Source organism: Varanus komodoensis, unplaced genomic scaffold, assembly GCF_004798865.1.
Source record: "Varanus komodoensis strain SLA01 unplaced genomic scaffold, ASM479886v1 scaffold30, whole genome shotgun sequence".
NCBI lineage: Eukaryota > Metazoa > Chordata > Lepidosauria > Squamata > Varanidae > Varanus > Varanus komodoensis.
The window spans coordinates 3,385,396-3,411,714 of NW_025335762.1; the positions used below are offsets into that span (position 1 = coordinate 3,385,396).

The following is a 26,319-nucleotide window of genomic DNA, read 5'->3' on the forward strand; positions in this document are numbered from 1 at the left end:
AGTCTGGCCGCCACAGCAGAGAAGGCCCTACTCCGCGTTGATGACCTTTTTACCTCTCTTAGAGAGGGTTCCTGGAGCAGGGCTTCTCCCATAGATCTTAAGGGGTGTGAGGGCACATAAGGAAGGAGACATTCCTTCAGGTATCCTGGTCCCAAGCCATTTAGGGCTTTATAGGTCAAAACCAGCACCCTGAATTGGGCCTGGACATCAACTGGAAGCCAGTTGGGTTTTATTAGATTTATGCTTTATTGTATGCTGCCACTTTGCTTTGTATTGCCATCCTGAATCTCCTGTAAAGGACAGGATAAAATGCTTCACATAAACAAATAAGTAAGTACAGGCCCTCAAAAGTGGTCCCAGAATAGAGGAGCTTCCTGGTGAGTTTGGGCTTTTGTGGCTCATGGTGACCTCCGCCTGTGTATCTCTCCAGCCTGGTGCTGCCCCAGGTAACTTCCTGGGCAAAGCTGAGTGATGTCTACCCCACCCAACTCTCTGTGAGGCACACCAGGTCAGTTTCCTTATCCATGATCATATCATGAATGAGTGAGGTCTTGCTACAACCTGACCTGGCATTCATCAACCCCATAAACAGCTGCCAGAGGGTGCAGGAGCTGCCCTACCAGAAACCTTCTCAGGTGGGGAGGACATCAGAGAGCGGAATGGCTGCAGCCATCTGTGAAATTACTTTCTCGCCACCATAGTCTGTTGCCTGTTGTCCTCTTTCTCACCAATGAGAGACCACAGGCTTGCCTGGCAGGCAGACAGCCAGGAAGCTGGTGGGGACCAGCATCTTCTGCTTCTCCTCACCAGCACCAGCCAGAATGATGGGGGGTCAGGTGGCCAAACAGGTCACAGTGTTGAAGAGGAAGAGGAGCAACTCCAGGGGTTGTTGTCACTGGGCCCTTCTGGGATGCAGGTCCTAACTTAGATGCCATCCCTGACTAAATAGATCTTGGGCTGATCAGCCACGGCACTGGGCTATAACAGGTTTCCTTCCGGAGCTGCCTTAAGTAATTTGCCCGTTGGATGTGACACATTGTGACCTGGGTGGGACAAGGGATCATTTCCCAGCAATCAGCAGTGTCCCAGGGGCAGTCCCTGGGACGTTAAAATGCATTGCACACAGAACTGCAGAAATGTTTGGCAACATTCCGTACCCGTCACTTCCTGCCTGTTTACTTGCACCCCTGACTCAGTGGGAAGATAAAGAGCATCTCTCCTCGGAGCAACAGCCTGCAAACTGTTTAGCTCAAGTGCCATCTAGTGTTAATCCTGGTCTGTTCACATGGCCCTTGCAAATCCCTAATATCTATCTATTGCATTTCTATGCTGCTCAATAGACAAAGCTTTCTGGGCAGTGCACAACAGTTAAAAGCATAAAACGCAACTTAAGACGCACTGCAAAAGTGCAAACCTTTAAAGCTGCAGTATAAACTAGAATTGCAAACCAAAGGAAAACCTAGTGGCCATCCAAAGATTTGAAATATGGTAACAGAAATAAATTGCATGGGAAAAGAAAGAGGTCTCCCCCTGGGACTGGGGGAAGCACAATGTAGGCACCAGATGCGCGTCTTCTGCCAAAGCTGGGCTGCCACAGCTGAAAAAGTCCATTTCTTAGTAAATGCCCACTTGATTTCTGTTGGCAGGAGCTCCCGGAGAAGGACAACTGAGTGCAATCGCTCCTGTGACTTGGCAGGAGTAGGGTTAGCAGGCTGTTGTGGCCCCTTTAAGACAGACAATGGGGTATTCTGGAATGAAGGAAGATTCTAGGTGCCTTGACCCAAGATAACTCAGACAGCTTCCGGGAATACCCTCCTGTCAAGAACAAGTAAGTTTTCTCAGAAAGGGAGCTATTAATGTATTAATGCTAAAAGTTCAGTAACACCTGCACAGGGACACACTGGGTCACTTTTCTTTCACTTTTTTATAGTTGCAGCAGACAATTACATAAAGTAACGTTTGTGGAGACTATTAATTATTTAAACTCATTTCCAGTTTGGCTGGTTATGGGACTCATTTAGCCTTGGTCACCCTGAGGGATGACCTTCATCCAGAGAGAGACGTGGAATGCAATCCTCTCTCATCTGCGCTTGTTTCCGTTACCCCCTAAGTTGGGCGTTGGAACCACTGTGTTACCTGTGAGGTTGATACCAGATGGTCACACTGGATAACTACTCCTTTGAGCCTGGGCAAATGAGATGTGGCTTCCACAGGGTACTGTCTTGTCCAGAGTGTTGTTTAATTTCTATATGAAGTAGCTGGCAGTGGTCGTTAAGGGATTTGGAGCCAAGTGCATTAACACAGGTCTATCTCCCTTCAACCTCTGATTCAGGGAGGCTGAGAAGGACCTAGATCAATGTCCGAGTGCAGTGATAGGCGGGTGAGGGCCAATGAGCAGAAGCGGAGTCCTGGCAAGATGGAAGCCCTATGGGTGAAGGCTTCCCAGCCTAGGAGGCAACCCCTTTGCCTGTTCTGGGTGGATTCCACACCCTCCAAAAGATTAGGTTCGTAATCCAGGAGTACCCCTGGATCCATCGCTGCTGCTGGAGTCCCAGGTGACTGTGATGGCTTGGAATGCCTTTGGCCAACTCTAAATCGGTTCACCAGCTGCGGCCTCTTGAACAGGACTGTTTTGGCCACAGTGGTAACTGCTGCCCTGAGGGCTGTTCCAGAGCTTATTAATTGCTGGGAGCTACCGTATTTTTCGCTCTGTAAGACGCACCTGACCATAAGACGCACCTAGTTTTTAGAGGAGGAAAACAAGAAAAAAATATTCTGAATCAAATGGTTTACTAAACTGTGCTGATCCATGGAAAGCTTCCTGATAATCACAGGCACATTCCCCATCACTTCCCCATGGGCTTCATTAAAAGACGGGTTGCCATTTGAAAACACACACCGACCTGTGATTATCAGGAAGCTCACCTGCGCCGGGGTGGCGGAGCAGGGTGTGCCAAGTGCATGCCTGCCAGGTGGTGCAGGCGGGCCGGCAGCGTCCCAACAGTGGTCTTCCGGGCGGTGGTGGCGGGTCTTCCTGCGCAGTGGGGGTGGGCAGCCCGTCCCAGTCCGTCTCTCCGTGCGGCCGGCTCGGCCGTGGCCGGTGGGTTAAAGCCCACGGCTCCTCCTCCTCCGCACCCCTCCCCCTGAGCAGCACAGCTCTCACCTGTGCTGGGGGGGGGGGCGGAGCAGGGCGTGCCGAGCACGTGCTGGCCAGGTGGTGCCACGTGGTGCAGGTGGGCCGGCAGCGTCCTGGCGGTGGTCTTGCATGTCCCGGGTGTCGGGCACACCATGCTGCACATCGGGACAGACTTACTGCACACACACATTCGCTCTATAAGACGCACGGACATTTCCCCTTACTTTTGAGGGGGGAAAAGTGCGTCTTATAGAGCGAAAAATACAGTACTTCTTGTCAGCATGTAGAAATAACGAGGACAGCCCCCTTGCTGAAGCAGTGCAATGGCTGCCTATTTGTTGCGTGTCAGGTTGAAGAACTTGGGACCAGAATACAACAAACCTGTCAGGGAGGTTGTCGGATATTCTCCAGGTGGTCCCACATGATGCAAGGACTGGAGGCCACCAGAGGAGCTTTGTTGTGGTGGTTCCATCTCTGAAGGTCAGGCAGAAAATTGTGCCTTTTAGTCCCTGCTGGAGGCATTTGTTCCAGAAAGCCTTTTCCCCCATGTTTTTAATGTTACCCTGTTTTTAATACATTATTAATTTTTTAACCTGTTCTACCTTTCAATTACTCTCCTCTCCAGAATCTGCCTAGTTATGGTGCAGTATACAAATATCTTAAATAATAGTAATAAAAAACAGAAAACTACGACTCAATAAAGCATTGTAGCAATATTACACGTACCTAGACTCATTGAAATGAATTGGGCAAATTAGCTCTACCCTTGGATATAAATAATAGTGGGGGATTGAGTGGGCCTTTAAAAAGTTTATTAATATTGATAAACCGCCTTCTTTCCTGTAAGGACTGAACGCAGTTTGCATAATCCTCCTCGCCACGTTATCCTCACACCAACCCTATGAGGTAGGATAGGCCATGCGTCACTAGAATCCGGGTCTGCCGAGCCGAGCCGAGCCGCAGTCGGTGACCGGTTCTCTTTTCAGCGTTGCCGTTTTTTAAAAGGAAATTGGGGACAAAAGGGGTCCTGCTTTTCTGAAAGCTGCTCTGCGCCCCTCCAGCACCATTCCGCGGGCAGGCGCAGAGCGGCGGGCGCCGTTAGGGAAGCGGGAGGGAGGCGGAGCGCGCGTCCCCTGCGCGCCTCTTGCGCCCGGCGTGGGCCCGATTCCACTGGGAGGCGGCGGCGGCCGCGGCCACGTGGGAGGCGGCCGGGCGCCGCGGCGACGAAGGGGCGGAGCCGCCCGAGCGCCGCAGCCGGGAGAGCGGAGGCGGAGTCGCCGCGTAGCCGCGTTCCCGCTGCCGGGAAAGGAAGCGGGTGCTCCGCCCGCCCGCCCGCGGGAGCCGTTCCAGGCCGGGCCTTGCGGTACGTGCGGGGGCGAGCGGGGTGGCTGGCTGGCTGGCGGCGGGGCGTCCCGCGGCGCGTTGCCGGCTGCAGCGCTCGCCTGCTGGAGGCCGCCCCGGGGGGCGGGCCGCGCCTGCCGGCTTCGCTCCAGGTCCCCGGGCCGCCTCGGCTCGGAAAAAGGTCGAGGAGAGGCGGGGGCGCTGCTGCGCGGGCGCGAGCCGCGGGGGCGACCCGTCGCCGGCGGAGCGCGCTGGCCCCGGGGCGCGCATCCTTGGGAGCGGCCGCGGAGGAGACGCGCCTGCTGTCGGGCGCGCTGGCGCGGCTCCGGCGGGGCAGGCGATCCTGCCCTGCGCCGTTTCCGTGGGCAGCGAGCCCGCATTTGCTGGAGCACCGGCCTCCCCGCTAAGCATGCGTCATGCTCCGTGGCTCCATGCCTGCCGCCTCGGAGGGGTCCTGCCCGTTCAGGAGGGTACCGCTTGCGGCCCCTTCACACGGATGCAGGATTTGGTTGTGCCTCCATCACTCTCCTCCGCTGCCTTTGTCTCCCCAGCGCCCCGCTTTGTCCTGGGTTTTTGGCCGGTGGACCCTTCCGGTGTTGCTACTTCATCTCCAGGATTATTTGATCATGATGCAGTCTTGGTGATTGCTCAGTGATAGATGCTTGGAGAAACTGGGCCGCTTGCTTTGTACAACTGCCTTTAAAAACCCATGTAATTGCATTTCTTTAGTTGCTTGTAAAGAAACAAACACACACAAAAACACCACCGCACCACCTTGCAACTCCTTGATGTTCCAGGAGATAAAAGTCAAAGGGATGAATTGGTTGTACTTACAGACAGCTTACCCAACATTGATCGACTGTATAATTTAATTTTTAAAAAATCAAATAATTTCAATTTTAATTTTTTCATGGCAACGCTTTGCTAATTATTGTTACTATTAATACTGTCAGACCTCTTGATGTTTAAATAGTCTTAATTTTTCTGATAATGTTTACCTTGAAGGATGACAGCTTGGAGAAAGGGAGGGCTTTTCCTGAGGGGACCCTCCATGGATAGAATGACTTCCCCATGCAGCCCACCTGGTCCCAAGCTCCCTTGGTCGTTTTTTGGCGCTAAGTTAAGATGGCCTTTTATGCCAAGGCTTTTAAAGGTCTACTTGGTTCTCCAGGTGCTTTTCTTTTGTGGGGTTACTCTTCACTGGATTTTTTTTTGCTGTTTTAAATAAGATTTCAATTTTTAAATAAGATTTCATGGCTTTATTATATTTTGATTGTATTGTTTTTATGCACTGTTGTAAACCATTCAGAGAGCTTTGGCTGCTGGATGGCAAAAAAAGAAATGATGATGATGATTTGCATATAAAGGCTGGCGAATTGTCTGTATCTGGGGTATTTTGGCTGGCCAGGTGACCAGCAGTACATTATTCTCTTCTTGCAGGCCACCACCCCACCGGCACCCTGGCGCTACGTTGCTTGGACGGCGTCTTCCTCTCCCCCACGGAGAATGACTTTGTCAGCAAGATTGTGGAGGAGCTGGACCATTTCTTACTGCAAAACCAGCTGGAGAAGTAAGAGGCCTCCCACCGTGGTGGAGGGACGTGTGTGCTGGGTCCGTGGTGAAGCGATCAGTTGCTGAATCCTGCCTGAACTCCAGTTTAGCCTGCAGGAGAGCTGGGATGTAGCTCATGTGCTACCCACCTTTAGGGAAGAGTCAGGAGAAGCAGATGAAGGAAATGCTAGTTTAAGTATTGTGAACATGTTCCTTCCTGGGTGCATTTGCAAAAAGTGTACCTGTTTCCCTGAATACTCAGTGGATAACCTGCACGGGCAGCTCCCCCCACCAAAAAGAACCTGCAACAGCACATCAGCTTTTATTTTTTAGCCTACACATCGGAAAATTGGGGAAAGGAGTTCAGTGACAGAGTCCCTGCTTTACATGCGGAAGTCCCAGGTTCAAACCTTGACATCTCCAAGTTAGGCCGGAGCTGCTGCCAATCCGTGTTGGAATTACTGCGAGTGACATTTGACTGTTGGATACTGACAGCTGCTGCTTGTCTTCTCTTTCAGAGTCCTCTTGTTCCCCCCGTTGTCTAGTCGCCTCAGGTATCTGATCCATCGGACTGTCGATGATGTGGACCTCTTAAGCAGCTTTTCTGTCGGAGAAGGATGGAGGAGGAGGACCGTGGTCTGCCACTCAGCGATCAGGTTGGGCTCTCCCCTTCCTCACGGCTCACTTTTGGCCCAGGCTGTCCAGAGTCCGCAGCACACGAGCCGGGCTCTTCTGACCGCTGCAGTCATGCATTCCTGTCCATTCCTGCATCGTGTTTGCCTGGTGGTAGCCGATGCTGCAGTGGGAAGTCCGTGAGGATGCCATGAGCACAGAGTTCTGGCAGCTGGCACACACAAGCACCTGGCTCAGATACCAGAAACCTTGAAGTTAAATCCTTTGCATACACAGGCAGAAAAAGGCCTGCCACTGCCAGCATGGAGTTCATGGTCGGTCTTCTGTCAGGCTTGCACAGGGCCGTGCTTTTAATCTCCATCCCTGGCAAATACATAGAAGCAGGAGTTGCTGCCTGACCTTCCCCTCGGGTTGCTACTTTAGGTTCGCTGATTGTTTGTCCCTTAGGAAAAAGAGACAGGGGATAGCCAATTTATTTATGTTCTCTCTTTTGGTGTGTGTGTCTATGCCTGTCTGTCTACCAGTCAGTAAATTGTGGTACGGAACCTCAGATCTGAGGCCAAATTTGACCCACTTGGAACCTCAGTCTGGCCTGTGGGGGTTCCTCATATTTTATTTATTTATTTATTTATTTATTAAAACATTTCTATGCTGCCCCTTGCCGAAGCCTCGGGGCGGCTTACAACACAATAAAATACAAAAATAACAATATAAAATTAAAATTAACAATATAAAAAAAATAAAATATAAAAGAAGTCGCCATTGCAAGATAAATAAGCAAATATTGTTAACAATTAAAATGACGTTTAAATAAAAAGGTCTTCACCTGGCGCCGAAAAACAAATAATATGGCGCACCTCCTTCCCAGGGCCCATTCCCTTTTTCCCAACCACAGAATGTTTGGAGGTTTGCATGAGGCAAATTTGTATGGGACAATATAAAAAGCCAAATTGGCCAAACAATTGCAAAACAGCAGCACCCAATTAATTGAAATGCAAAATGATGCCAAGTAAAATGAGACTTTTCAAGGGTAGGATAGAGAAAGAAAACACAATTTTAACTTGCAGCAGTGAAAATCCAGTGCCAGCTGAAAAGGATGAATTTTCAAAGACTTCTTGAGATAGTTTAAGTTGAGGCTATGTGTATTTCAGTAGGTGGGGAGTTTCAGAGCCTAGGGTGTCACCACTGAAAAGCTCCTGCCTGTTGAGCCCCCGCAGTATTGTATGGTTTACCACTAGCTTAGAGGTAGAGTGGGTGATTTGCTGCTCACCAGATGCTTTGGACTACAGCTGACATGAGTCCCACCCACCCACATATTTATAGGCTGCCCTTAACTGATGAGGCCTTCCTAGGTGGCTTACAATCCATTAAGCATATTAAGACATAACAAACACATTAGTTTACCTTCCGATTCTTTGCTATCATTAATCTAACAGCAAAGAATTGGAAGGTAATTTTGTTAGCGAATAAATTTGTTATTAATTCTGTAATGTTCCATCTCCATTGTTTTCTTTCACATATTGAAAATTAAGCTATCGGGTCCAATAGTTGGGGATTATGGGAGTTGTAGTTCAAAAGATCTGGTGGGCACCAACTTGCCTGTCCTTGATTCAGAGGATTTATTTATTGCCCTTCATTTAAAAGGGAAAAAAAGACCCAGAACAGTACATCTTTCCCTTTTCTTTTCTTTTCTTTTCTTTTCTTTTTTTCCCAGTACTTCAGTGCCCTGCTTTGCAATTTCCAAGTTGTTCCTGAAATAGAGGGACTATAACATCTCAGCTTGGTAGGTGTGTGACTCAGACTCAAGATAGCAGGGAGAATAAAAAGGGAGAATAAAAAGAAACTCAATGTTATTTTGCAGAACTGTCCTGATGCTTGCGTACTTGACCCCAGAGACACACTGTCTGAACTGGCATTGCTCAGCTGGAATTTACTTTGTGCATCATTTCTGCCTTTTTCTTAGCTCTTTGCTCTCTTTCCCCCTCTCTCGGGGTTAGGTTACCGGATGAGCCGGAGGATCAGGATGCCTCCTGTGCCAGCACTTCCGGTTCAGGCCATCCCGCCCATCCAAGAAGCCGAGGAGGCCGGTCCCGCGGCGGGGCTCGTCGCGTGGAGCCGCCGGCCGCCGGCGCTCCAGCCCGGAGGGGGAATGCTCTGGGCCGGAGGCAGCCCCGGAAGAAGCCCGACCGAGCACTGTATGTCCCGAGGGCGATGCGGAAGAAGCCTGAGGGCGTGACAGAGGAAGGGCCCCTGGATCCCTTGGGAGGCGAGTTGCAGGGATCGGGAGCAGCCGAGGATGGGCAGCCCGTGGCCAGTGCTGCCAATGGCAGGGAAAGGCTTGCGGACGGCGGCTCGTCACCTGCCAGCAGCGATCCTGGTGTGGAGGCCAAGAGCTCCGGGGCGATGCATACAGATAATACGGGGCCCGAGAATGAAAGCGGCGAGGGAACCGCCGAGCACCTGGCCTCCGCTGTGTTGGGCTGCATACCCAGGCTGGAAGAGGAAGGCCTCAGCGAGGCTCAGCAAGCCACCTCGGCCCCAGAGGGCAGTGCCAGCCTGGTGGTTTTGGGAAGCCAGCCTCCCGGTGGGGCAGATGCTTCCATCTCGGCATGTTGTGAGACCTTGGACCTTCAAGAAAAGCAGGAAGAAGGGAGTCCTAACCAGGCACTGCCCACAGTGAGCTGCCATCTCCTTTCCCCGGAAGGCGGCAGTGGTGTTGCTCCGGATGGCATCCCTGCAGAACTGAGTACTGCTCGGGAGGACCAGGGAAGCTGGGGCTGGGATGCCCCCGGGGCAGAAAGCAGCACTCCCCTGCCCCTGCCTGAAGACTGTGGCAAGGATGTTACCAGCGCCGTTCGGCCGGAACCTTGTCAGGATCCGTGCCTGTCGGAAGGCCAAAATAAGGACTGTATCTCTTGCAGCGGAGCAGAACAGAGCAAGGTGCTGCCCTCGCTTGAAAAGGGTTCTGTGGAGGCTGCCACATCCCCCTGCCTCCTGGGAAGGACAGTGGGGGAAGTTCAGGATAAAGATGGCACGGCTGCATCGCCCTTGGAAGCCCACGGGGACCTGCAGGACCAAAGCAGCACTTGCAGCCTTGTTTTGGGGCAGGCGTCCCCTGCCCTGGGAGGCTGCAAAGATCCCCCCGCCCTCAATCCTCTGGCTCCACCCTATGTGAACACCTTTGCTTCTGATCCTGGCAAAGCCCACCTGGTACTTCCAAGCCACGAAGGGGAGGCAGGCCACCCGGAAGGTGATCGGTGGTCTGGGCTGGAGTTTTCTGCCGGGGACAGGCCCATGGGCAGTGCCATGGCAGAAGAAAAAGACCGCTTCTTTGAAGAGGACTGCGGTGCCGAACTCTTGCAAGAGGTAACAGCTCAATCCGTCCATTTCTTTCCAGGTGCCCCGTTCTGGTGCAGTGCTGACCTGTGTGTGCTGGAGACTCAGAGTCGTGTGCGTCTTCCGTTCGTCCTCCCTTTCAAGTCAGGCGTTCCCCTTCTTCTGTGGCAGACTGGGAGCCTCATCCAGCCTGGGGCTGAGTCCAGCTTTGCTGGGGACGGCCATATGCTGATGTGCCACAGTCAAAGGCGAAAGGGGCAGGGCTGAGATAGCAGCAAAACTGGCATTTTTTCTTTTTAGAGTTTACAGTAAAAGATTTACTGGATTTCCAGTGCATCTCTTGCACTCCACATCCAAACAGACGCTGGTATGAGGTGGTTAAAGCAAACAAACAAACAAACAAACAAATAAATAAACAATAAAATAAAATAAAATTGTATCGTAAAGCTCTTACTGCCAGAAGCGAAGCCTTTGGAGAGGCATTTTGAATTTTAAATACTGGGAGAGAAGGTACAAAAGCTGGGAAACTACTGAATTATTGGTGACCGGGGAAGAGGAGACATGGGGGCTTGGATGGAGACCCCAGGAGTGCCAGATTGAGCCCACCAGCCTGAGGTTTCCCTCCCCATTTTATGGTTTCAGACAGCCTTCCTTGGTCGGGTGCTTTCCAGGTGTGTCGGAGGGCTTCTGTTACCTCCGGGCATCTTTGCCAGTGGAAGCCTAGTCAGGCCCAGATCTCCAGTGGGATGGAGTAGCTTCAAGAACTGGAAGGTGTGTTGGAATGAGGGGAGGGGGCTTGATTTCTGGGAGTGCCGTTCAGTGCTGGGTGTGCTTGCCAGGAACTTGGACTCTGGGCTGCTGCAAGATGGACCGGAGTTCAGGAAGCCAAGCCCAGGGAGTCAGATAGGTAGGCACTACGAGTTTAATTGTGGGTTAAGTAACTGTATCAGTAGTGGTTAACTGTTGTCTTGTTTAACCCACAATCAGCCCACATCATCCAGGTTTGGATGTCATGTAGCAGGTCCTAATTGACACAATAGTGGGAGTCTATTCAGAAAGCTGCAGAACATTCTCAGTGCAGCGAGCCCTGTGGCAAATTGTGGGTCATTTAATCAATCCATGATTTGTTGCCATTATATGTGAACAGCCCTGTAGATTTGCTTCATTCAAAGATGAGCGATTAAAGAAAAAAACACCTAAGGCTAAAGCTAGCGAGATGCCTAGTGCAGCATCATTTTGAAAGAAAATTGGGGAGGCCCATCTCCGTTTGGCCCTGACTTTCCCCCATGCAGGCTGGTGAAGCTCTCAGCAGATGACCCCCCCATAAAGTGCAGCCGTTAGCAGAAAGCAGTTCCCCGCCTTTGCTTTATCAGTAGCATTGGAGAGGGGAGAAAAATATTCTTCCTGTTGTTTTTTATTTCCAGCTCCCATCATCCCTGGCTGTTGGCCATGTTGCCTGGGGCTGATGGGAGTTATATTCCTAAGGACCAGGAGGCAGGGTTTCTCACGGGCTGGTTCATTACCTGTGCCTGTTCCTTTTTACCTGGCTTTGCCTGAACCCAGGACCTCGCACTTGCTGACCAGATGCTCTGTCCTGGAGCCGTGGCCCCTCTCCAAATTCCAGGGGGCTGCAGCCCCCTGGGAGGAGCGCCTGCTTGGTGTGCAGACAGCCCCAGATTGAATTCCCAACATCTCCACGTTGGGCACGGAAAGCTTTCTGCCTGCAGAGCTGCTGCTACTCACTGCTGATGATAAAACCAGGCTAGGCAGTCCGAGGTCCAAGGTGGTGTTCCAGGTTCTCAAGTTTAATAATGGGCTGACCAGGTTCTAACACGGGAGTTTCTGGAAATCAGAATCCGCTGAAACACATACATGAAGCTGCTGTTGGTTTCACTAAACTAAGAGCGGTTTTGCATGGTGGAATTCAGTTTCCTGGACTCTACTATTTGATGCCACTGGTGGAATCTTGCGTATTCTAATGCTCCTCCAGTGGAAAAGGTAATCCTCCCGTGGACATAAGCAGCCCAGCAAAATTTGTTGATGGGCAGTCATACATATATAATTCTTAAACTATGTAGGATGAAGCATACTGAAGAAATGCTCACCTGGATCCTTTTGAATACTCTAGTTTTGGTTGGGAACCATCCCTATGTAGCTCGAACTGATGCAGTCCTGGATAAACTTTGCAAGCGGTTTCTGTTGATGTGGTGGACGGTCGTTTCTTGTGTCTGACGTACGGTTGCTTCTCATTCTGTACATGCAAACATTCCTCATTCTGGCCATCGCCCACCCTCTCTTTTTCCAGATCACAAATTATTTGACGATAAAGGACATAAGCATTGAGAAAATCCAGTTTGATTATTCTAGCTATGGAGAGGCACAGATCAACGAGGGCGATTTTGGACATGTGCTGGAGATCTATGAGTTTTCACCCTTGCTCAAGACTGAGCACCTCCTGGACGCTTTTGCAGAGTTCCAGTAAGTCACTGGGGAAGAATCTTCTTTCTCTGTTAAGGACTGGCCCTCGCCCAGGCTTGCATTTTGGAATAGGGATGAGGCAAACTGAGGTGGGACTTAGAGAACCTCAGTGAGGTCAAGTGTCATGGCTTTTCTGATTCTTACTTGAAAACAGTAGAAGATATAATTGTGCTTGACAAGTTTGTGCTGACAAACTGTTCCAAACATGCTTCTTAAGGCTCTCTTGCTCAGCTTAATCCTAGGACTGACCTCAAACTTGGACTCACGAAAGACTAGAGATGGGCACAGAATGTCTTTTTGTAGGTTCTCATTTGGGTTTTAAGCCATGTAGGCCCAGTTGGGATTGGTAGTTTGGCAGTTTGAAATTCCTATCCCCAAGTTGCTGGTTGCCCCACAAGGGCACCCAGTGCAAAGCAAAATGCATGTTTTGTGCCCTGGAGCAGATGAAAGATGGGAGAGGAGGGGTGGGTGTGAAGGCAGCGGGGAAGGGGGAAGGCTCCCTTGCTGTGGTGGTTTTTGCTGTGGTTCATGAATTCATCCTGTCCTTTTCCTCATCTGCTGTCAGGATGCAATCTTGTGTGTGGGGCAGATGGGGTTGGGCCCTAGGCTGGAAGTTCCCCATCTGAGGTTCCCTTGCAGGTCACCGGGAAATGCAGCAGGCTGACGGATGTAGCATTTTATTCATTCATTCATTTATTTCAAGCATTTATATCCCATCCTTCCACGGAAGCACTCAGGGCGGCTTACATAATATAAAATTCTAACATACAATATTAGAACATTTACAATAAAACATATAAACTAAAAAAGGAAAATAAAATAGTGCGACTGTGAAACAAAAGAGACAAAAAATCTTAACATATCTAAACCGCTTAATTGTTAAAATGATGGTTAAATAAAAAGGTCTTTACCTGGCGCTGAAAGGAATATAACGTCGGCACCAGGCGGGCCTCTCTGGGGAGCGCATTCCATAATCTGGGGGCCACTGCGGAGAAGGCTCTCCTTTTGATCTGTTCCTTTTCATACTGAGCCACAGGTGGAAGTATCATATCTTCTCTTTCTTTCCCAAGACTGAGAATCGAGCCACGAGCACTGTAAATCCCGTGCTCTCCCATGAAAGTCGCCTCTTCTCAAGTCGAGTTGGCATTCGCTCCCATGTGCCCCCATCCGAAATCCTCGTGCGAATTCGTTCTGAGCTTTCTGGTCAGACTGGCCCATTTCCCATGTGAAGGGGCCATTGCTGCTGGGGTGGGCGATGCGGGCAGGCGTGGTGGATCCGTTCTCTGTGCTTATGTGTGGGGAGATAGATTCTCTGCGGCTTTCAGTAGCCCATTAACACAGTGATCTGTATGTCTTTTTAGGGAGAACGGATTTAAGCTGCAGTGGGTTGATGACACCCATGCCCTTGGAGTCTTCTCCAGTTTGGCAGCAGGTAACTGACTTTTTGCACAGCGCACATACTGAGTGAATCTACCACAGCGTTCCATAAAATTGCATCGATCCTCCTCTTCCCGTTTTGCAGACGGCGTTGTAAAAGCACCTAATACAGGTTTTCCTGGCTGCGCAGAACAGCATCACCTGTGAATGTTGTCTTGCGTTCTAGCAGACAGAGAGAGCTGGAAGGATAGAAGTCAAGTGCATACAGTGAGGGTGGACATTTCTCCATCTCTCCATTCACTCTTTTCTTGCCTCCCTAGCAGCTAATTTTCCTTGTTCCTCCCTTTAGCAACTCCTAGGGAAAGCTAGTGCTAAGGAGAGTGATAAAACAGATGAGTAACAGGTGGAGAACAGCAGCCAAGTAATGCTCCTGCACCATTGACTTGGTTCACAGGTAACAAGAAACCACGGCTTGGCATTGTGCAAGCAAATCTCAGGTGTGCATGTTTCTGATGCTTTGATGTCTAAATTGGCAAACTGTAGGTTGCAGGAAGTCAAGGATGGAACTGGAAGGGGGGAGGTGTATGAACCTGAGGCTCAACATGGAACTGTTGGAGGGGCACCAGAACAGATCTTGGGTGTGTTTTTGACTGCCAGATAACAACATTGGGCCAAACTTCTCCTGGAAAAACTTTGGTACCCTTTGTGGCTACTCTGGGGAAGTGTTTAGCTCATACTACTTTTATATACCTCACCATTGGCATTCTCTTGTTTTCAGCATCTCAAGCTTTGGAAAAAAGCTATTCTGCCTTAAAGATCCGTCCTCTTATCCATGGCACAAGACAGTCCAAAATCAAGGCGCTTCAGCGGCCAAGTAAGAGATGCGATAATATTGAGCCTACTCCCACTGGAAATCTTGTATGTAGAGTTCCCTCTCCCCATAGCAGTGGCCTCGTTTACATCTGGAAATGTGTTTCTGTCACTTTACAGTCGAGGTCTAGCATAGTCTTGTATTTAGCACATCACCTGGTCACCATAGATGACTGGGAATTCCACACAGGTGAGTGATTGGACTGAGGAAAGATGGACAGATCTGTAAGGCAGCGCTCTTGGTTTCCACGTCAAGCTGGCTGTGGAGAAAACAAAGCTCTCCTGTCAGCGCTGTCCGTCCTCCGCCAGTCTGTTGTTGGGACACATTTTGTTTTACTGGCCTGCCCAGAGGTGGAGTATCTTGCTTTTCCTTGCTGGCTTTGGAGGAGGGGCCTTCAACCCCCCAACAAGTTGCTTACCTCTTAGTATAACTTCTGATTGTTTATACGACTGATCTAGTATGGATTCTAGGATATGTGAGAAGCCCATTGACTTCATCTTTGGTGGGAGATGGAAATCAGCTGTTGATTTGTTGAGAGCATTGATGGGTATGCCTAACATGGTAAAACGACCTCAAAAGCCCCCAGCAGGTGTGTGCACTGAGAGGAAGCGCTGTGCTCACAAATTATTATGCATTTCCAAAGATCCAGAAAAGCCATTTTTAAAGGGAAGTGTCTTGTTAGCAATATCAGTGTGCTGAGATGTGAAGAGTGTTCAGTGTAAGACATTTTGATTCTGGATGGGAGATATCCTGCCCCCATTTGGAATTCTGTAGGACGATTCCTCTTGCTTTTTTGTTTTGTTTTGGGTATTGGAAGCCTTCCAAATACACCTGTACGCATAGTTTTTGCAAATGTCCTCAAGATTGAGAGGAAACTCAAGGCCTGGCTACACATTACATCAGCCCTCATCAACCAGGTGACCTCCAGTTCTGCTAGAGTACAATTGCCAGTACTCCAACTCATTGGGAGAGTACCAGGTTGAAGGATGCTTTGGGACCAAGGGACTTGGAGGACTTCACCCATACCTGCCTGCTTGCGCTTTTGAAAACAGCAAGGGCGGCCCGTCTCAGTTGCGCTACACAAGTGAGGGCTTTTTCTGTGGTGGCCCCACACCTCTGGAAGGGGTTGCCTCTAGGAGTTCACCAGGCCCCATCATTGCAGGCTTTTAAGAAGGCCTTGAAAACTTAACATTTTTCCCCAGGGCTCTGTCCTGGGGCTGATCCTTTTTTCATCAATGACATGGAAGAAGGGTTGAACGGTCTGCTGATCAAATTAGCAGACAATACTAAAACGGGGGCAGTGGCCACAGCTGCGGAGCAGGTGCTCTGGATCCAGAAGGTTCTGGACAGACTGTGGAAGTGGCCAGGAGACAGCAGGATGGCGTTCAATGTGGATAAGTATAAGGTCTTGCACTTGGGGCATAGGAATCTGTGTCATAAGTACAGGTTAGGGGACAAGTGGCTGGAGAGCAGCACTTGTGAAAGGGACCTCGGGGTGCTGGTTGACTGCAGGCTAAACATGAGTCAGCAGTGCGATGCGGCGGTCAAGAGGGCGAACGCCACCCTTGGTTGCATAGCCAGAGGTGTGGCTTCTAGAGCGAGAGAGGGATTACTACCACTCTATGCGACTCTGGTGCGCCCGCAACTGGAGTATTGTGCTCAGTTTTGGGCCCCTCATTACAGAAAGGCTACAGCCAGGTTGGAGTCAGTGCAGCGTAGGGCCACAAGGTTGGTGGCCGGTTTGCAGGGGATGGGGTATGAGGCGAGACTGAGGGAACTGGGTCTCTTCAGCCTGGAGAAGAGGAGACTCAGAGGGGATCTGTTGGCGACATACAGGTATGTGAGGGGGTGTCACATGGAGGTGGGTAGAGACCTGTTCTCCCCTGCAGAGGAAGGCAGGACGCGCTTCAACGGAGCCAAGCTCAGGGAACCAAGGTTCAGTTTGGATGCCAGGAAGTACTTCCTGACAGTTAGGAACCCAAGGGTATGGAATGGGCTTCCACAGGGGGTGGTTGAGGCCCCATCAGTGAGGGTGTTCAAGGATAGGCTAGACATGCACATGTTGTGAGTGGAGCCGGCTGGAACCGGGGGTCAGACTAGATGGCCCACGGGGATCCCTTCTGACTCGCTCTGTTTCTGTGCTATATTCTTGCCCTTTCCTGGTACTGTTTTAGCAGACTGGGATCTACCAGCAGGTGAAGGTTTTGTTTCAAGGCTGTTGTTTGTTGTATTTTTAGAACATTTGTTGCTGTTTGATTGTTTTTATTGCCTTTTCAGCTTTTATAATGTGTCTTGTTTTGTAGGCTCCCTGAAAGGCAGCCAAGAAAGACATTCGGCTAAATAAATCCATAAATAAATACAGTGGTACCTAGGCTCACAAACTTAATCTGTTCCAGGACTCTGGTTGTGACCCAAATTGATCGTGACCCAAGTCAAATTTCCCCATAAGGTTCAATGTAAATAAAGTTAAGCCGTTCTGTAACTATTTTTTTTAATCAGAAAAATTTGATGCAAATTGACAAAGAACAGCAAGGATTGCGGCCCTCTCCCCCACTCCCTGAGCACACCCACAGTTACGCCTGTCTTCCCTGCATGAGTGCGACCGCGATTGTGGCCATCTCCCCACTCTGGGGGGTGGGGAGATGGCCATGATCGTCCCCAATGTAGAGTGTGCTACCTGAGTCAACATTTTTATGACATTTTTGTTTGCGACCCAATTTGGTCGTGAACTGAGGCATTCGTGAGGCAAGGTACCACTGTAACATGGTCCATGTCAGAAGTAGCCCCAGGGTAAGTCGAGCTTTGAAAGGCTGGGTATTTCTAAACTTTCTCCCAGAGGTGGACGCGGCATGTTGGGAGGAGTTGTTGGTGTGCCCACGCAGGAGCAGTAACCTGTTTGCTGCCAATTTCTTCCCCCCTCAGGTCTTCCTCATTTTTTTCTCTGCTTATCTCTCCTGTCCTAAATTTCCCTGCCTCTCAGGCCTAAGGACCAAACAGTGGACCAACGGGCCTTGTCCCTGCCTGCCTCCTTTGGCCTACTATGCCAGCCAGTGTAGCTACGGGGATAATTCAGATGTAACAGGAAACCATGGTTTACTGCACCTTGCAGCCTCTGGATGTTGTTGGGCTGCAGGTCCCATTAGTCTGCAGAGCCTCTAGCAGGGCATGATGGGAGTTTCAGTCCAGCAACGTCTGGAAAATCCTGGTTTACTGCTAGGCGCGGGAGCCAAGGTGAGCCTCTTTTGGCATGTACCAGGAGAGGAATTTCAAAGCATCTTACTTGCTTGGGGAAACTGTGGTTTGTTTGAAGGCTGTCATACTGGTTTGCTCAGTACATAGAATTTTAACAAACCACATTTCTTTGTGCTTGGGCATCATGGATGGCTTCAGTGGATGGCTTCAGCCTTCCCCAGGCACAGAGGAGGAGGACGGACCATGCCACTACAAGGTTCGCCATGGTTCTGGAAGACTTTGGTTTGCACGACATTGAACTGGCCCAGGCTCTTGGCAGGGCTCCTGAACGCAGGGCTACTTTTTTTCTGTTTCATTGGAGGATTATTAAAAATGACATTCCTTGCCTACAGCAATAGATTTTACTTTAGATCCAGTCTAGGGCTTAAAAACATGTTGGAAAAATGTTTTAGCTGGGGCCCAAATCCTAATGCTCGAGTCCTTACATTCCCTCCCCAGCCATGTTGCATTCTTACCCGCTGAGTGGTGAAGGGAGTCTGGAAATGCAGGCAGCTGTGTTGCTCCGTATTAAAACGCACACACCTGATTGTCACATTTCCCACCTCTGCAGGAGCAGGTATTTCATAAAGTGCAGGGGTTTCAGTTGCCCAGTCAAGGTGAAGCAACCCCGGAATGCTTAATGGCGCATAAGAAACAATATATTCTATGTAAGCGCCCAGAGAGCTTATGGCTAATCGGGAAGGATATAAACCAAGTAAGGAAGGAAAACTTATTAGGAGCATTGCAGCTAAACTCACGAGAGCGGGGAATTCTGTGGAGGGTGCGGATGTCAAGGACCCTGCTCGTTAAAAAGTGCTGGCGCGGCCTTCCTGCGAGTCGTCCTTCCACTGCATGGCTGCCCCCTCTTCCTTCTCCCTCACGCTCTGCTCTCTCTCCCATTTCTCCCAGAGCTGCTTCAGCTGGCCAAAGAGAGACCCCAGACGGACACAGCCGTAGCTCGGAGGCTGGTGACCAGGGCTTTGGGGTTGCAGCGCAAAAACCGGCGGAACTCAAGCGGCCAAGCGCCGGAGCCAGAAAACACAGCCCTGCCAGAGTAAAAGGGCCAAATTGTCCGGAGCAGCTCGGGGTGGTGTGACAGCCTGGGTGCAGTATTAAACCGTGCACACAACACCGGCACGGCCGTGGCGCGCCTCGTTTGTGCGTTTCCGTGGGATGTGTTTTTTGGAGGCGCCGGGACAAGGGTGGTCACAGGGGCTGCTTCTGCAGAAGCTGGAAATGATTCGTGCTGATGTGGGATATTGAAATTCCTGGTTCCTTGGTGGGGAGGACGCGGATGTGTAAAAGCTCCACAGGAGGGCGCTGTAACATAAGAAGAGATTCCCTCCCCCTGATCCACCCGCCATTTGAATACGTTGCCAAAGCACAGTTGCGTTTTCATGTGCCTTGGCGGATTTTTATTTTACTGTCATTCATCCACCTGTGCTCTGAAAGGTGGGCATGGCTTGGAACCAGCCGCCCGCTTCTTGGTCTGTAGACATTCCTTAATCTGCTAGGGTGACTCTTCTGTCCTCCAGCCCTTGACAAGAACGACAACCCTACAGATCACGCCTCCACGTGGCACAGCAGAGTTGTGTAGGCACCACAGTTTGGGTGTCCAAATATGTTTGTGGCTGAAAGGCAAGTGTGGAACCCCTGGTGATTTTTGGTTGTTTTGATTTGCTTTTTTGAGAGGCTACAGAAGCAGGAGAAAAGCAGCAGGTAAAGGAAGGTTGTCTGCTTCTCCCCCATTCTAGTTTCTCTGCTGGAAGTCTTAGCACTGACATGCTTTGCAAAGCGATGGCAATGCTGTCAGTGGATTTCCAGCTCTGGGATTCAGCCCCCCACGCAAACGGGCACTTCTCTCCCTGCATGCTGTCACCTAGAGGAACAGCTGCCTTGAGCTACGCCAGAAGAGCCCATGAATGTCCGCCCCTTAACCAATCTTAACCCTAACCAGGTGAAGACTAGATCACAAACAAATGTGAGAGAAAGGCACAGAGGGACACGTTAGCCGGAGTCAACATCTTGTTTACTGAAGTTTGTAAGGATCTTTTTGGTTTTCATTCCACAATTAAAGCTGTTAACACACAAACCATTATGCATGGTGGTATTGCAAATCCTCTTTAGCCCACAGCATTTTCACAACTAAATTGCATTTTTCCCTTGCTTACTTAAGAAAATCAGGGTCAGGACTCCTTCCAGAATCTGAGGCTTGTTCTCCTGGTGAGAGAGGTTGACTACTGCTAGTTTCCCATATTTCTGTTGTTAACCCTGCAACACCCCCCCAACCCCAAGAAAGGTGGATGCAAGCCACCTGGCACCCTTGCCGCTGATCCCAGATTTGTGGAAATTGGCTGTGATTTTCCAGTGGCATGGAAATGGTGGTTTGTGATGCTCAGGTGTGGTGTTTCCCGCCTCCCTTGCCCATTCCAGGACTCTGAGCTGGGATTATGGCAAAGTTTGAGAACTAAATTTCTGGGAAACCCTGGCTCACACTAACCCGTCTAGGAATGGACAGGGCAACCTGAGCATCCAGCCCTGGACAGGAGGACGCATGTCTAATTGCATTGCTCTTAATACGGTTAAACCTGTCTAGCTGGACCTGGTGGATGGCTGCCACTTGAGTGAGGTCACGTAAGGACACACGGCAAATACGGGGCAGTTGGCCATGCCAGCTCCCAGGAGGTAAGAACACAGTCCATGCTTCAAGCCTCCAGTTCCAGCACTGGACTGAACGGTGTGCTGGGGAAGGACCACGCCTTGGTAGTAGAGCAGAATCCTTGCATGCAGAAGGCCTCAGGTGCAGTTCCCGGCTGTTCCAGGTGTGCTGGAAAGAACCTAACCGGAAGCCCTAGAGAGCGGCTGGAGCACTGATGGTCTGACCCAGCCGATGTGTCCCTGTGTTCCGGTGAGCTAGGGATGTGTCCCAGAAACGGACACGTTGCCTCGGATGGCAGGAGTGCTGCTCAAATACATTGTGACCGGGGCTGCTTGGGGCTGAAGCAGCAGAGGAAAGCTGGGTGACTGCCAACCCCGATGGACTTCTAGAGTCCAGAGGCTTTTAGATACTGGTACCTGAAATCACAGTCCTGTAGAAGGGAGCCCTGCATTGCCGGGACAACCTGGAGAGCACCTTTGGTGGAACAGCTCCCGCTCTGCTGTGCATCCCTGCGGGAACCTGCCTTGCCCCTTCCCAAAGGGAGCAAAGCTTCTGGCAAAGTCCAGCATGGAAGGCAGGCCTTGGGTGGAATTCTGCAGCTCAGCCTTTCACAAATTCACATCCCCAGATGTTGCTGGGCCACAGCTGCTGTCATCCCTAGCTGATGTGGCCGCTGGTTGAGGGGGACAGTCCAACAATATCTGGGGAACCCAAGGTTGGGGAAGGCTGGAAAGGACCCTGCGACCCTGGCTGGCATTCTGGTAGACAGCAGGGCTCTGAACAAAGCACTTTTATTCCTCTCAGTGGTATTCTAGCACAGGAGCCGCACATCTGGAGTTGGTCTTCAGAAGGACCACCTCTGGACGTTTGGCTACTCCCGCCCGCGGTTGGCAAACCTCCTGCCCTGGCTGCTGCTCTGCACCGAGGGAGAGCTGCGGCGCCCCCTGCAGTTCAGTGCAGCACCCCTACACTTGCAGGCTCGCGGCCGGCCCACCCTTTGCCTTGTTGATCACGCTCGCACCTGCTGGGTTTGTGTGTTGCCGCCATATGGCTGCTGGTGACGTGCCAGACCGCCAGATTGGAGCCCGATGACACCCGCTGCCACGTGCTGAACGAGAAAGCAGCCCGCCCAAGCGTGGTTTATGTGAATTGGCCGTTCGTCTCACAACAGCCCTGCGAGGTAGGTTATCCATGGTATAAAAGAGAACAGACACTGAACGTTGTCTTGTGCATTACTGCAAAAAAGCTACCGAGGGTAAGCACAATCCTTATTCATCCAGCATTTTTAGTTGTGCAAAGTGTCTTTTATAATCCCCCTCCTATGCAGCCTCCAAACAAACTTGTCTGGTTTTGCTTGCTCCCGTGTTGGAGATCGGAACGGAGGGTGCAACATAATGGGTCACTGTAAGACATTCACAGAGTTCCTGAGCGAGAAGAGGTGTGAGCTCGGCTTGCTTAACTTCTCCAACGGGACGATGCGACTTCATTAGCACCACGTGTGGGTATATAGTTCATTTCTCCAGTTGGGGCAGGCTTTTCTTCTTTCTTCATCACACGTTACAAGAGTAGGTAAGGAGTAAGTTCTAAAGAGAGGGAAACCCCCAAACTGATTTTTGTGCTCTTTGCCTAAGCTTTAGGTATCCCTTCACCCATAGTACCAATGTCATTAGAAGCCTGGCCTGGCACTGGCTGTAACCATGGCATTCAATAGAACCTCCACGGACACAGGCAGTGTACCTCTGATTATTAGGTACTTAAGTCAAACAGTAGGGAAAGCCTCTCCTTTACACGTCCCGTTTTCTGAGCATCCAGCAGCATCCGTCTGGTGCCTTTTGGAGGCAGAATGCCAGGCTAGACTTCGCAGCCGGTCTTAACGAGGTCTGCTTTCCAGTCTCAGACACACTGCAGAAGGCGAATGGGGAGGGGAAGAGCACCACTTGGTTTTCTTCACTGGAAATGGGCAAATGGCATCAACCCTTCCGGGACAAAAACGCGGACACGCCAACAAGGATGGGGAGGGGGGCTTCTGTGGCAATGCATGTCCTGAAAGGAACAGGGGCACGGTTTTTAGCACCATTAGTTGTTCACTAATATATGGACCTTGACTGCCCCCTGAAGATACCATGGGACAGTCTAAACGTGTGCAGGAAGGGTGGGGGTCTTGATGGTATAAGATCCATATATTAGCCTTTTTACAGAGTACCTTTGATGACATGTGCAGTATTGAGTACAGGGTTAAAGCTGGGCCAGGAAGAGTTAAAGGAAGGCCTGGATCAGAGTAAAAGGCAGGTGCTGAACAGCTTATTGTGTTGAGAAAAAGACTTGTCATGATTTTCAAAACTGAGACGTCGGGAATGGCTGGGCAGATGTTTTTCCAGCGTGGTATGTGGAACCTTTCCATCAGAACGAACTCTCAGAATATGCTCTCAGAATATGTGACGGGACAGGAAATGCATCTTCTCAAGATGGCTGCGTGTCATGACAGGCTTCTGTTCTGCATCAGTGGTGTAGAGCCAGATTTTCAAATCTTAGCGAGCAGAAGGTGAAGACCAAGAAAGAAGGTCCTTTCAGAAACATTCCGAGCATCAGATATCCTTTCCTTAGGAAGGTTGTCAGCCAGGTGGGTACGGCCTTTGTATGTCACGGTGGACAAAGGCTGGAATAAGTTAGGGCGTATGCTGAGGGCAGGAAAGTCTTCTGGCATGTGCAAAACCTCCCCTCCTGCGAGACGATATGTGAAGTAAAAGCCAGCCCTACTGCTGCTGCTGAACACCATAAAGTAGGCATGGAGCACACCCTTGAAAATAACTTACAAAGCTAATTTTTAAAGTTCACGGTTGGTTGCTTGATTGCTTTTAGTTTTCTGAGCAGTGGTTAGGAAAATGGTGGGATTTCTTCTTCCTTAAATAGGAGGGTGGAAGTTAAGATACCTGGTTGTTCATAAGTCCTTTGAAGTGATCAAACTTCTCTTCCCATGCTTCACTGAAGGAGTCGGCTGTGGGGCAGAGAAAATGGAAAGGGGAGTCACGGGCAACCTTTGGGGTGTTTCTTGTGACTAAATTTGAATCCCTCACAGTGGGGGAGTGCTGGTTTGAGGACTGAACGTGGGCCCCAGCCCGGGAACATGCAGGCTTTGTTCATTTCGAACCCGGGCTCCTTGTCCAAGGCCGCACTCTCCAACTTGGGGGCTTCCAGATCTTTTGGACAGCAGCCCCATCACTCCTAATCATCATGGCTGAAGGCCAGGGATTCTGGGAGTCGTACTCCAAAACGTCAGGAAGGCACCAGGATGAGGAAAGCTGGGCTATAGAACCATTTTTACCAGGAGTAACGGCTGAGCGGCAGTGCCATTTGCCCCACTTAATGGGATATCCACTTCACTTTAGATGAAGAAGTTACGCCCACAGTTACACTCATGGGGTATGAAGAGGCATCTATACGTGTGGGGAGCCTTAGGAAACAAGAGCCCAACTTGCATTAGGGATATTCTAAGTCACCTGAGTAAACACCTTAATATACATTTCAGAATACACGCATCTCCCTCACTCTTGTGTCTTACAGAATCACCAGGAAAATCACACACTTTCAAATCGGAGGCAAACATGCTCTCAACTTCCTGTATTCTGGCCAGTCAACAGAAAGGCTCCGTGGGGAGAGACAGCGTGACCAGTTGCCGCGGGGCTTGGGGGCTTGGGCAGGAGGAGGCCTTGCACTCATCCTGCCCAAGGGATCCTGTGGGCTGGATGGACCTCTGGTCTGACCCAGCAGGGCTTTTCCTGTGTTCCCTGGCAGCTCCCCGGATGTTCTGGACTCATTAGTCCCAGTCAGCATAGCTAATACTCAAGAATTACGAAAGTTGTCCACCAAAAGGACACCAAAGGCTGAGCCAAAGGTCGTGCGGACTTAGGGAAATACTTTCCTACCCCTTTGTCTAGAGCATCCGACCTAAGGTTGTATCTTTATTTGAAAAACAAAAATGTGAAAACAAGGGCTTTTTTTACTTAAGTCATAAAAAGGGGCTCCTTTCAGTGAAATGCATTTCAAACAGCAATCCAGTCTTTCCTATTTCAGGTTTCATTCATTTCAATTCAAGTCCTGCAGAAACAGGCTGCACAAATTGAAGGAAGGTTGTTGGGAAAGGAAGGAGGTAGCTGGGACAATGGACTTTCGTTTTACAGGCAATTTTAAAAGGCGCACAGATACAGCCTTCCTCAGCCTAGTGTCTTCCAGATGTTCTGGATTAGAACTAGCATTTATGACCTTTGTCTATTCTGGCTGCAGCTTATGGGAGTTGAAGTCCAAACGATCTGAAGGGCTGATAAGATGCTATTTAAAATCGTCTGGAAAATGCAGATCCTTGTCCTAAAGATCTGAAATATGATGTGTCAGAGTCTGGTATAGTTGAAACATGTATACCCATCGGAGGAAAAACATGTTACAAACAGAAGAACATTTGCATCTTCCAGTGAAAGCAATTGAAAGTTGGGTGGTTGCATGCTTCTTAAAACTGCCCTCATATGAACTAGGGGCCTGTGTCTTATCTTTCAAAAATTCAGCAGATCAGATACCACAAGGAAGGGTACAGTCCCTGGAAAGTGTGTCCCAGTAGGATGGGATGCACCAGAGCAACAATAAAGACTGCAGGTTGGATCTCCCTTGGACCTTCAGGGCAAGCAAAAATTACTGAGCATTACAGAAATGAACAAACTGGGCACAGATCAGAACAAGACAAATGAAATTCTAACAGGTTAGTAATGAAGTAAACAAGATTCCCAGAATGAAAACTAATTGTCTAACTTAACAGAAGGGGTTTTCTTGCCTGTAAATATCCTTCGAATGGCCTTTCTGATAAAAGCAAAAAATGACCACTCACCTATATGGCAATTGTACATCCAAATGCGATGGACTTCGTATTTGCAGTTGCATTTCATGACATTGTTGGAAAAGTCAGACTCTGCCACTTCAAAGTTCGGGTTGACAATTATCTGAGAAAGAAGTGACAGGAGAGCTTTAGAAAGGTCAGATCAGGGAGCCGCTCATCAAAGAGGGGAAATGCATGCTGGCTTTTATTACCTTACTATTTTATGGTTCTAATGTTTTATTGTAATTTGTGATCCATATTTTTATATTGTATTTATGGTTTTAGTGTTGTAACCTGACCAGGGAGCCATGCAGCTAATGGGGCACGTTCGAAAACTAATAAACGAATGAATAAATACACATGTTCCGGCGTGCAGAGGACGTCTAGAAGCACTGCATTTGCATGCAACCACAACGGCTGCATTCCTGGGAAGCTTCAGTGGTCCATTCCTGGGAGGCACAGAAGGGAATAGTTTCTTTCCTGAGTTTTTTGCACAAACGTTTGTCCTGAGCATGGGTTTTTCAGCCCTTGTGAAAAAACCAGCTGCACTCTTCTATTTTTGATAGGTGCTGCTAACAATCCATTCTGCTGGAATTATTTGCTACCTTATCTACAGAGGCTCAGGTTCTGTTCTCCCCTACAAACGCGCGCACATACACACTCACACCAATGAGAGGAGAGTTCCAGTTCATGAAATGAATGTAAACAAGTGAATTCTATAATTATTGCAGTTGTGGTTTCCTATCTATAGATATTCATCCATAGCTTGACATTTAACTTTACTGCAAACAGGATCTTTGGAATTTTAAAGTTGTTTGTAACTGACTGTTTAGTTTGAAGTATCC

General features: G+C 49.8%; 2 protein-coding genes across 2 annotated transcripts in view; one reads left to right on the plus strand and one right to left on the minus strand.

Annotated features, from left to right (window-relative positions):
* Positions 1–539: 539 nt before the first annotated feature.
* Positions 540–19,085, plus strand: R3HCC1 (R3H domain and coiled-coil containing 1). The gene is made up of 9 exons (XM_044437378.1): positions 540–635; positions 4,142–4,499; positions 5,918–6,047; positions 6,547–6,684; positions 8,659–10,027; positions 12,303–12,475; positions 13,837–13,907; positions 14,631–14,726; positions 18,864–19,085. The coding sequence occupies exons 1-9, from the start codon at positions 540–542 to the stop codon at positions 19,010–19,012; spliced, it is 2,580 nt and encodes an 859-aa protein (XP_044293313.1). The 3' UTR covers positions 19,013–19,085.
* An 880-nt stretch (positions 19,086–19,965) lies between these two features.
* LOXL2 (lysyl oxidase like 2) overlaps positions 19,966–26,319 on the minus strand; it is a 53,500-nt gene continuing 47,146 nt past the window's right edge. Inside the window, exons 12-13 of the mRNA XM_044437604.1 lie at positions 25,487–25,598; positions 19,966–23,608 (exon numbers count right to left, since the gene is read on the minus strand). Of these exons, the coding sequence (XP_044293539.1) occupies positions 23,535–23,608; positions 25,487–25,598 (186 nt within the window). The 3' untranslated portion in view covers positions 19,966–23,534. The remainder of the gene's footprint in view (positions 23,609–25,486; positions 25,599–26,319) is intronic.

Excerpts from the sequence above, each read along its gene's own strand:
- R3HCC1 (XM_044437378.1), top strand. The coding sequence starts at position 540 with ATGAGTGAGGTCTTGCTACAACCTGACCTGGCATTCATCAACCCCATA. Across the intron at positions 6,685-8,658 it reads GTCTGCCACTCAGCGATCAG|GTTACCGGATGAGCCGGAGG; the intron begins GTTGGGCTCTCC and ends TCTCGGGGTTAG. Across the intron at positions 12,476-13,836 it reads GACGCTTTTGCAGAGTTCCA|GGAGAACGGATTTAAGCTGC; the intron begins GTAAGTCACTGG and ends ATGTCTTTTTAG.